The sequence below is a fragment of the Euprymna scolopes genome, chromosome 36, assembly GCF_053919585.1.
Source record: "Euprymna scolopes isolate OS-2025 chromosome 36, ASM5391958v1, whole genome shotgun sequence".
In the NCBI taxonomy this organism is placed as follows: domain Eukaryota; kingdom Metazoa; phylum Mollusca; class Cephalopoda; order Sepiida; family Sepiolidae; genus Euprymna; species Euprymna scolopes.
The window spans coordinates 65,519,271-65,530,866 of NC_136517.1; the positions used below are offsets into that span (position 1 = coordinate 65,519,271).

Sequence of the window (11,596 nt, forward strand, 5' to 3'; positions counted from 1 at the left end):
GGAATTCAAATGACAACCCTACAACAAGCTTTAACTCTGAATAGCAAAGCACCCCTCTCTCCAAAAGAATTCTCACATATAGGTTCGAGTGGCAAGCTTTCATGTCCTAAAAATATCCTACCACTATCCCTAAGCCCAAGTGGCCAAATATCACAAAAAAAAAAACTTTCCTATAACCCTGTCACTAATGATCCTAAGTCCGAGTAGTAGCACCCTCAAACAACCTCTCTTAATCCTACTACTAACTCTTGTCTGAATCGAAGCACCCCCCCAAAAAAAAAAAAACGTAAAACCAAATGTAATCTTCTAAAAAAGTAGACTCACACTCGTTAAATTAAAAAAAAAAAAAAAAAAACTGCATAGGGTCCCATAGCGACAAAAAGAAAGAAAAAGTTAACTGTCCCAAAATGGTCCGCATTTAACGTTAAATTTGTGTGCAAAGCTGGAAGTAACAAAAATAAATAATTTTTGTTTCAGAAAAATTAAATAGTTTTTCTTCTTTTGTTTCATTTTTGTTAGTCTTGCTCACAAAAATTAATTTTCTTAAATTCAATTGATTCCATTAAATTCATAAAATGATAACAAACGCACATTTTTTCATTTATCGACGCTACGCATATTTTATAGAGAGCGTCAGAGAAAATTGAATAAAACGTTGGTCAAAGGGAGATAACTCTAAACGATTAATATGAACTCTTTAATTATAAAGATTTAAAAACTTTTTGCGCACGTGTGTATTTTGTCTGAATCCTCATCAGGTTTTAGTTACATTTTTAGTTACTTTTTATTTTTGTTATTGTCAAAAAAAAAAAAAAAAAAAAAATGGCAGAACTTGTTCAAACATTCCTGGAAAATATGATTCCAGAGATGGAGGAGATGGAACAACTTGGACTTTTTACCCGAAAAGAAGTGTCCCGAATTTTAAAACGTCGACGAGCATTTGAATATAAACTAAGGAGGTTGGAGAAGACATTAGACGACTACATTGAATATATTGAATACGAACAAAACGTGCTTTCGCTGCTTATAATACGGAGGAATAAACTGGGCTGCAAACTAAAAAAGGAACAGATTGAAATTCCGATCGTTCGTCGGATACACAGATTGTACGGACAGGCCACAAAGCGGTTCGCACGTGATATACAAACATGGTTATCGCACATCGCCTTTGCTAAATTACGGAAAGAAAAGGGTTCCATCAGCCGAATTATTTCGAAAATGCTACGATGCCATAATCATCAACCGGAGTTGTGGATTTTTGCAGCTAAATATGAGTTTGAAGACAATAATGACTCTAATACTGCCCGCAAATTCTTCCTTCGTGGCTTACAATTTAACTTCAACTCTGAAATTTTATGGTTGGAATATTATCGAATGGAATTACTTGTTTACCAAAAAAGTCAAATGAGGATGAAAGTTCTCGGTGGGTCGGTCGACAAATGTAAACGAACCAGCCTGGACTGTTCAATAGCCCTCGTTATTATAAAGAAGGCTCTCGAAGCGATACCAGATAATGTAAGTTTTTTTCTAAAGTTTTTGCCTATTTGTCGACTCTTCGACTTTACCGAAAAACACGAGAAAGAATTTTTTGAACTTTTGGTTGAAAACTTTTCAGACCACGAACTCACGTGGGATGCAATTGCTCGGCGCAAGTTACTTGAGGCCCAGAAGACCCTGGAAGACGGGTCTAAGCTACTTCCGATTCATTTCGAGGCCTGCTTAGAAACCTTTGACGAGGCAGTGAAACATTTGCCAACTCAAGTGATGTACCAGCTTTATTTGAATTTCTTTCTAGAACAGCTCCGGAAGAAGGTTAACCACAAGAAAACCAAATCTCACCTCGTCACGTTGTGTTTAGAAGTGTTTGAAACTGCCAACAAACAGGAGCTCCTTAATGCTGATATGTTTGTTATGTGGAATGATGTCCTCAGTAATGTCGGTTTGATTTCGAAAGCCATTGATGTTTTGAAGTGTGCCACAAAGAAATACCCGCTGAATGTGAACCTCTGGTGTCTCCTGTTGAATTATCATTGCATTAGTGGCCAGGAAAATTCCGACAAAGTCGTGAAAACATTCGAGAACGCTTTGAAAGTTGTTAAAAACAAGGAGAGCTGGCCTCTCTGGGAAATGGCCTGGAACTATTACACAAGTTTTTCTATGGAAAAAGAGATCGAAAACCTATGCAAACGTGGACTGCCTCACCCGGAAGCCAATATTAGTAGCCAAATCAGAACGAGGTATCTGCTTTGGCTTTATCTAAATCATGGCATTGAATCGGCGAGGGAACATTACAAAAAGTTTCACCGGATGAAGCCACTTAATCGAATGTTTTTTGAGGAATACATAAGTATGGAATTGGCGCAATCGCCGGTAAATATGGATAATATTCGTTCAGCTTACAATGACGCACTTGATGTTTACGGCGAAGATGATGCCGATATGTGGATTAATTACATGAAACTAGAAATGACCAACCCCAAGGGTAAACTCGACCAGATACCAATGATCTACTTTAGGGCATCAAAGACACTTAACGAGAGTTCTTTAGCGGAGTTCAATCACAAATACACACTTTTCCGAGCTGGTCTTACGGAATCAAAAAATTAAAATCGTTTATTAAAATAAATCTATTTTTCTACCAAAGTGTTTGATTTATTTTAATTTGATTGGATAAAACTTGCGGAGATTTCTATTTTACGGTTGTTTTAAAAAAAAAAAAAAAAAAAGTAATCGAACAATTTAACAATCAGTTCTCGTGACACTTTTGCCTCCCAATTTTTCGTCTGGTAAAATTTTAATCACGTGATTATGGTGTCTAGCGACAACATCGATATTAAAAATCACTTTATTGGTACTTAGCGGGTGTTTTGTAACTATTCTGTCCTTTCACCTAACAATTTAATAAACAAAAAGATTTTGAATTTTAGTTGAAAATACTATTTATAAAAAAAAATAGCACAGTAACATAAGTACCACTTTATTTGGCACGACTGGAGTTTTGGTGGAAAAATAATCTCGAACCCTCTAAGGAACCAAACTCCCTAATCACCGTTATGGTAGGTGATATGGCCGACCAGACGGGTGATCAAAAAGTCAGATCGAGCGTACCGCGTACCGGAAAACGAAATGAGACCTCATTTGATCTCATTTCGTTTTCCGGTACGCTCGATCTGACTTTTTGATCACCCGTCTGGTCGGCCATATCAGAGAATTATCGTTAGTTATTTAGACGAGACATACACATTTAAATCATGATGTTCTCTAGTCCAGATGAGTGCAGTAAATAAACTTTTAACTCGAAATGACCCCTAATGTACTAATGTATAACGTAAGACACAAAAAAGAAACATGCGTACACAGCTTCATTTTCTCATAGAACCACCGACCGCTTTCAATGGATTTTACCAAAAAGTAATAGAAATTTTTTTTTTTTAAAATAGTAATAAAATTAATGGAATTTTACGAGTTCAATATTTTTCAATTTTTAAACTTTAAAAATCTATCAATTTTTCTATTGATTCTATTTTTACGATATTTTCAGGGTCAATGTGAAATTTTATGCTCTTTCCAATAAACCGTATAATATTTTAGACAAACGTTTTTTTTTTAAAGTTTTTTTTTTTAAATTTGAATATATTATTTATTGACCTTTTCTCTTCAATTTGTGAGTAAATTAATTTACTTTTCGGTGAGTAAATTATTTACTTTTTAATAGAAACTTGAAAATGGGGGGGGGCGTGAATTTAAAAAAAACGTTTATCTAAAATATTATATTCTGTTTATTGGAAAGAACATAAAATTTCACATTGACCCTGAAAATATCGTAAAAATAGAATCAACAGAAAAATTTTGATAGATTTTTAAAGTTTAAAAATTGAAAAATATTGAGTTTGGAAAATTCATTACTGTTAAAAAAAAAAAAAAAAAAATTCTATTACCTTTTAAAACAAGTATAATCCATAAAGAAAATAAATAACCCACTTTTAACAGAAATTACGAGATTTTTATATTTTATTCGCAGTTTCGTGTTAGGGGTGTCAAAAATTCTGATACACCTAGCGCTTTACACAATATTAGGGAGAAATTTCGGAAATCGTAAAACTGAATTTCACATTCCTCGTATTTTTAAGATGATTATTACAAAACTTGATAAGGTAGAAAATTATTTAAATAAAATTTTGAAGAAAACGATCGTATTTGTTTATGACACAGTTCAAAAGGGAGGTAAGTTTCAATTTTGCTAACAGTTTTTTTTTTTTTTAATTCAGTTCAGATAATTTCGAAACATTGTAATTTATTAGAATTGACAAAAAAAATCAATAGAAACCATTGTTTTTATTTGAAAACTCCATTTATCGACTACAAAATTTCGTTCTGATAGTGTAGAAGCACCCTTTTTGTAAGTTTTTAAACAATATAAATTTAACTTTTCATAATTTTAAACAATATAAACCTTTTTTTTTTTTTTTTTTTTTTTTTTAATTTTCAACCATATAAACAAATATTTTTTTAATTTTAAACAATATAAAAAAAAGTTAGTGCTTATGTATTTTTGGTACCGTGCTATTTTAAAATATTTTTTCAGATTAAATTCAAGTTTCACAATATCTTATTACATTATTAGGTGGAAGCACAGAATAGTTACAAAACAAAAACTCTCTCTATTAAAAATGGCTTTCGAAATAACGTTATTTCAGCACGGTACCAAAAATACATGAATACTGAACTTTTTATAATTTTACATAGTAAATTTTTACTTTGTTTCTACCTTAACATTTTCCTTTAAAATTACGACTTTACGATATGCTGGAAACGATTATAGCACTTAAATTTTCCGCAAGTAGTTTTATGAATATTAAGCAATAAATTTATGTTAAGTGGCCATAGCTTTTAAATTTTACACAACAGAATTTTTTTTTTTCAATTTTAATTTTTAACAAACAATGATAACCTTTTTACATTTTAATTTTGCACAACAGAAATAAAAATATTTTATTTTTGAAAGAAGGAAAAAGTATTTTTCAAATAATTGAAAGAATACACAGGGAAATAAATTGCAATAGAATATGCATGCTTAAACTACTCGTGATTTAATAAATTTTGAATTAAAAATTTCACATTGCTTAAAATTATAAAAAGTTCTATTTATATTGCTTTTAATTAAAATAAAATTTAATTAAAATAAAGGTTTTCATAGTTTATAATTGTAAAAAGATGTATTTATATTAATAGGGGTAGGCTATAGAAACAAAATTTTTCAAATAAATGCCAAAAGTGGCTTATTACCTTCATTTATATGTAAATAGATGGGAACAAGTGATTTTGTTCAAAATTGGAGGGTCGCTGGCCCCAAACGTGATTTGACCGCGTCGACGCGTGAAAATGGCCCAAATTTCGCCCCCGAACACAGTTAATCACTTATTGAAAGCCACAGGGTGCATTTTTTGACTATAAATGCATTTGTATCATTAAATCTAACATTCCCATTGGCTATCCCACAAGTATAGGGCTTTTTAGGGTATCTCAGAGTCCAAAATGGGTCAAAATTAGCCAAAAATGGTCGGAAATCACGGATTTTCCAAAATGCACCTCCCATGGGCCCAAAGACACCTCTACATGGCAGAAACTGTTGGGAAATGCTTGAAGCAGGCACTCTCCTAACTTTTGCACTGTTAATGAGGGGTATAAGGACCTTTAAAAGGGGCTAAATATGGCCGATTTAGCCAAAGAGTCAAAAAGTCCCTAAGAATCAACATAGGTTGTCAAAAAGGGGCTTAATTTGAGTTATAGATGGAAAATTACCAAATAAGGAAATGTTTTCTTTCTGTAACAATGCAATGGCATCCTTAAATAGACACGATAACATTGCATTAATTGTGAATTTGATTGAACTTTGCTTTCTTTTTCAGTTAATAAAATGCAATGAACATGGCTGGTATAGCAGGGCAGATTGACGAAGATTATAATTACGACGATTGGACTTCTGCTTGATTCTCTTCCAACTGAGGCTGAATGTGTTCAAGCTGTGCAACATCATGCTGCCAAATATGGTACCACGACACAGAAAAATCATATTCACCAGTTCTCCTTGCGATTACTACAATTGTGGCAGAAAGCCTTTGGAAGTGATGTTCGTTATGTTACAATACCTGGGATAAAGCATAAACTTGATCGATCACTAAAAATTTACGACAAAGATGTCTACAAAGCAAAGGGTTCCAGACGTGTGAATATGATTAAATGGAAACGAGAGCACCATGTCCTTCTCAATATACTTTCAAAAGATGTGAATCCTGATGAATTTGATGTACATTAACGAAGATTCTTTGTCGATCAAAAGTCTCTTTCGCAAATGGCTCATTGACACTTTCCACGTCGATATGGAACATGAACGGTTTCTGGCAAAGCAAGAACTGCACAATCGTTTGGATTTGGATGATGATCAATTTGAAGTGGAGGATATAAGTGACCAATTGCCAGAGCATGATACTTCAAACAATTTGAACTACTCATTAAACAGATCGGGTACAATCCGTAGCACTGTCCCATGTACCGAGATCGCCACCCAAACACATGTCACTTACAATCTGCGAACTGGTAATGTGAAGTGAAGCTGTGTCTTGAAATAACAAAATAATTCCTTTGCTAATTACTCATACCTTTTATCAAGTTATTCAATATATTGGTTACAAATCGAGAAATAGCGAATCGAGGGCCATTTTCATCAATTTTGGGGTAACTATGAGAACAATATGAATTCAGACTTTTCTTGGACAGCATTTTATTGACATTCAATGTTCAATTTACAATTAATTACTCTCTGAGAAGTTGATGTAGTAAAGTTACGATGTTTCTAAAAAGTATCATGGATGAATGAACTAATGATTCATATGTTATGTACCATAAAGCGTAATTTTGTCATTTTTGGATTGTTTTGACCCTTTTTACATCCCCCAAAGATCTCTAAATACCCTAAATACAAATGGATAAGATAACATGGTGGTTATTTCAGTCTTCCAACTGTAAAAAGCCATACAGGAGTGTTTATAGGAGCCCGATGAGATATAATACCTGCATTTTGGGGATTATCCGTGATTTTCGTTCATTTTTGGCTAATTTTTGGGTAAATTTGACCCATTTTGGACCCTTAAGATACCTTGAAAAGCCCTATATAGGTGGGATAGCCAGTGAGAATGTTAGATTTAATGATATAGAGCCATTTATGGTCAAAAATTGCACCGTGTGGCTTGGGAGGTGCATTTTGGAAAATCCGTGATTTCCGACCATTTTTGGCTAATTTTGGGGTAAATTTGACCCATTTTGGACTCTGAGATACCCTAAAAAGCCCTATACTTGTGGGATAGCCAATGGGAATGTTAGATTTAATGATACAAATGCATTTATAGTAAAAAAAATGCACGCTGTGGCTTTCAATAAACGATTAAGTGTGTTCGGGGGCGAAATTTGGGCCATTTTCACGCGTTGACGCGGTCAAATCACGTTTGGGGCCAGCGACCCTCCAATTTTGATCCGTTTTGAAAAAAATCACTTGTTCCCATTTTGACCCGTTTGAAAAAAAATCACTTGTTCCCATCTATTTACATATAAATGAAGGTAATAAGCCACTTTTGGCATTTATTTGAAAAATTTTGTTTCTATAGCCTACCCCTAATATTAAAAAAGAATTTTTTTATATGTTCTGATAATTTATATATTATTTGTATATTATATTAATATTGTTTATCATTAAAAAAAAAAAAAAAGTATTGTTTAAAATTATTTTAAAAAATTGTTTACATTGCTTTCATGGTAACGTGACTACATGAATTTAGTTGCTTTTATGCGATAGGGGGTTTGAGGTTATTTTTCTACCTAAACTCCAGTCTTGCTCATTTTTTTTTTTTTTGTACTTAATTTTTTAGAAATAATTGCATAATGCTTTAAATTTAAATCAATTTATTCAAACGATCGTTTGGAAATGTGACATGTAAAATACAGTGGTGCTTATACATTTGTTACCGTGATATTTTTTGAAAATAGTATTTTCAAGTTAAGTTCAAGTTTTAAAATATCTTTTTGTTTATTAGATTGTTAGGTGAAAGTACAGAATAGTTTCAATACATTCGCTAGTTCAGTAACATAAGTGTACGCAACTGAAAATAAAATGACTTTTCTTTATAATTACAAATTTAAATCATTGTGAATTTATTCAAACGGTCCTTTATCTCGCTACTCCCCCCCCCAAATATATATATATATATATATATATAATTCAAGTTTTATATCTTTTTTGTTTATTAAATTGTTAGGTGAAAGTATTCCCTTACAAAAAAAACTGCCAGCCTGCTAACATAAGTGCATAAGTACCAATAAAGTGATTTTCAATATCGTATTCAGCTAAATCCATAACAAGCGGCACTTGAATGAATGGTTTATTTTATTGTCGCTACAACATAATTATGTGATTAAACTTTTACCAGACGAAAAATTGGGAGCTAAAAGAGTCATGAAAACCTAATAATCGTACTCTTTATTTATTTTTTAAAAAGTAAAATCATTGAAAAAAAAATTTTATTTTTTTTTTTTTAATAAAAATATAAAATTTTAGTAACAAAAACAAAATAATTTATAAACGATAAAAGTTAATTTGGTAAAATTCTTTTTTTTTACATAATAGACTCGCCATTCACATTAGAAATGTCGACTTTTTATAGGTTACTTTTCGGGTATGTTTAGACACCCCCAACCTCCCCATGTGTGAAGAACGGCTTTCAGAATAAACACCCCTAACCTTGTCAGCGTACTCGAAAACCTATAAAAGTTGATATGCCGAATGCGAACAGTGAGTTGGGCGTAATGTAAAAATGTACCAAATTTGAAATGAAATGAAATTTAAGTTTCCGTTCCAACTGTTAAACAGAGCGTTCCCTACAAGTTTTACCATATTTTCTTTTCCTCTCCTCTAGAGTGCAGCAATTTCCTGTTCAAAATGAAAGTTTTTATTTTGATCATCTTGTCTTGTTAACAAGTTCCTGTTTGTGTGGTAATTTTTTTACCTGTTTTCCACCTTGACATTTTCCTTTTAAATAGCATTACAAGCGTATGCTGTATTTTCGTGGACATCGGCAATATTACATACACAAGTCATATCTTATTTGTTGGTCAATTTTCAAAAGAATTACATTGATGAAAAGAAAATAGAATAAGCATTCCAATGATGTTAATTTATTTTTCTTTTATGCGTTCATATTTTTATGCCCCAAGTTAAAAATGGTAAAAAATTATGACAGCAAAAAGGGAAACAGTTTTTTCAATGTTTACATTTCATACATTACGTTTGGATACATATGCGCAGGGTTAACTATGATTGGATATGGCTGAAATTTTACAGGCTATATAAACAAAGAAGTTCATCTCTACTGGTGTTTGATTTTTATTTTTACGACCACAGAAAGCAAAGTTATGACCGAGCAAAGTTGACGAAGAATATTTCAAAATTGATAAGATAAATCGGTATATATCATCCATTTTCATATAGATAAGTTTCAGAATTTTTTTTATTTTTTTTTACATAGACGTCACCACTTATCACGGCCGATAGGCCACTCAAGGATAAGGGTTAAAGAGTGTAGAGTAGTCAAAAGGACAATATAGTAATCGATAGTAATGGAAGTTCGGTAAATTTGTTAACCTAAGTGGAACGGCTCATCAGAAACTTGTTCACGTTGGACTTGAAGACAACCATATTATAGACAGCAGGAAAACGGAAGACAATTCCACAGGCGTGCAGTTCTAAGGAAGAAACTTTGATCATGGAATCTATGTTTAGGTTTAGGTACAGATAAAGAGTGGGGAAAATTATTGATAATGTTTTCAGCTAGTCTAGTGTTTCTTGTGAAAGTTTGGCGAGGGGGACCATAGATTGAAGCTCAGTCGAACACTTTCCATGAAAATAACGATAAAGCAGAGACAAACTCGCAACATCTCTTCTGTGAGACAGAGATTGCAGCGAAGAGAAAAGGACATCTCCCACCAAGCCCCGAAGTCTATTTTGAACTCTATCAAGGCAGGACAAGTCTTTTCTAGCAGCTCCTGCCCATATGTGGAAACAGTACTCCATCCTTGAACGTATCTGGCTCTTATATAGATAGAGAATTGCATCAGCAGTGAGATATCTACTGGATCGATAGAAGGATCCGACCATTTTTCCAGCGGCCTTGGCAACAGATTTGATGTACGTATTCCATTTAAGATCAGAAGTAAAGGTCAAGCCCAGAAGCCTGTCAAAACTTGAGGCCTCCCCAAGACGAGAGCCATTCATTTCAATTGATGCCAGATGTGGATCAGAACGTTGATGATGTAAAGATAGAAGCTTAGTTTTAGATGAATTAAAAGTAACCAGCCACTCCTTTCCCCATTGTACAACGTGATCAAGATCAGAGGAGAGAGAATCGGAGAGAACTTGGTCGTTTACTGTCTTAGATGTGCTACCATAGATGGTAGTGTCATCAGCAAAAATGTCTCCGAATGATGTAAGGATGTGATTTGGAAGATCATTAATGTAGATCAGGAAAAGAGTTGGGCCCAGGATCGACCCCTGAGGGACTCCAGCATTTATACTGTGAGCTTCTGATTTTTGCCCATCAACTACTACTCTTATGAACCTATCAGAGAGAAATGATTTAATAATTGAGAAGACATTTCCAGCAATACCATAGCTGGAGATCTTGTGAAGTAAACCTTTATGCCATACCCTATCAAAGGCCTTTGATATGTCAAGAGCAATTGCCCTAGAAAGGTTGCCTCTGTCGAGAGATTCGCTAATCCTATGAGATATAACTGTAAGCACATCTGCTGTAGATCTAGCAGAATGGAAACCATATTGTGTGTCACTAAGAAGGTTATTTTTGCCGAGATGGTTGATTACTTCTCTATTTAACACAGATTCCAGCAACTTACTCATGACGCACACGAGACTTTATTGAGAGGGGGATGAACGATCACCTGAATTCTTAAATACAGGGCATACTGCTGAGATTTTCCAGGGTGATGGGAAGCAATTCTCCTTAAGACAACGTTTAAACAGTTTTGTAAGTATGGGTGCTAGTTCTGGTTGAAGTTTTTTGAGTACTATAATTGGAATATCGTCAGGGCCGGTTGCTTTACTGGAATCAAGGTTTTTGATTAGCTTGGCAACATCACATACAGATATTTGTATATCACATAGTGTATTTTCTGATACAGGAGGAAATATTGGGGGTTGGCAGCCTTGGTCGCAAAGGGTCGAATTAGCTGCAAAGTTCTTGGCAAAGAGTTTGACTTTGTCTGATGCTGACGAGATTACCTCAGGTCCATTGATGATAGTTGGGATGGAGCACACACTTCTGTTCAAGATTCTGTTTGCAATTTGCCAAAACTGGTGGGAACCAAGCCGCTACTCAGCTACTTTAGACTTGACGGACTGAGCATACAACTCTCTTGCGTTCTTTATTACTTTCTTACAATGGTTGCTGGCAGTCCTGAAAGCGGCTTTAGTTTCCATACATCTATTACGTTGGAAGCAGTGGAAAAAGTGATTTCTGTGCGCAATAGCAGC

General features: G+C 33.8%; 2 protein-coding genes across 2 annotated transcripts; both read left to right on the plus strand.

Moving 5' to 3' along the window:
• Positions 1 to 677: 677 nt before the first annotated feature.
• On the plus strand, positions 678 to 2,638 carry LOC145260556 (U3 small nucleolar RNA-associated protein 6 homolog). Its single transcript, XM_080118795.1, has one exon. It carries the CDS (start codon positions 823 to 825, stop codon positions 2,605 to 2,607), a length of 1,785 nt encoding a protein of 594 aa, XP_079974921.1. The 5' UTR covers positions 678 to 822; the 3' UTR covers positions 2,608 to 2,638.
• Positions 2,639 to 3,172: 534 nt separating this feature from the next.
• On the plus strand, positions 3,173 to 6,919 carry LOC145260557 (uncharacterized). The gene is made up of 2 exons (XM_080118796.1): positions 3,173 to 4,224; positions 5,910 to 6,919. Exon 2 carries the CDS (start codon positions 6,297 to 6,299, stop codon positions 6,609 to 6,611), a length of 315 nt encoding a protein of 104 aa, XP_079974922.1. The 5' UTR covers positions 3,173 to 4,224; positions 5,910 to 6,296; the 3' UTR covers positions 6,612 to 6,919.
• The last annotated feature ends 4,677 nt before the right edge of the window (positions 6,920 to 11,596 follow it).

Coding starts and splice junctions, on each gene's coding strand:
- LOC145260557 (XM_080118796.1), top strand. CDS start 6,297: ATGAATTTGATGTACATTAACGAAGATTCTTTGTCGATCAAAAGTCTC.
- LOC145260556 (XM_080118795.1), top strand. CDS start 823: ATGGCAGAACTTGTTCAAACATTCCTGGAAAATATGATTCCAGAGATG.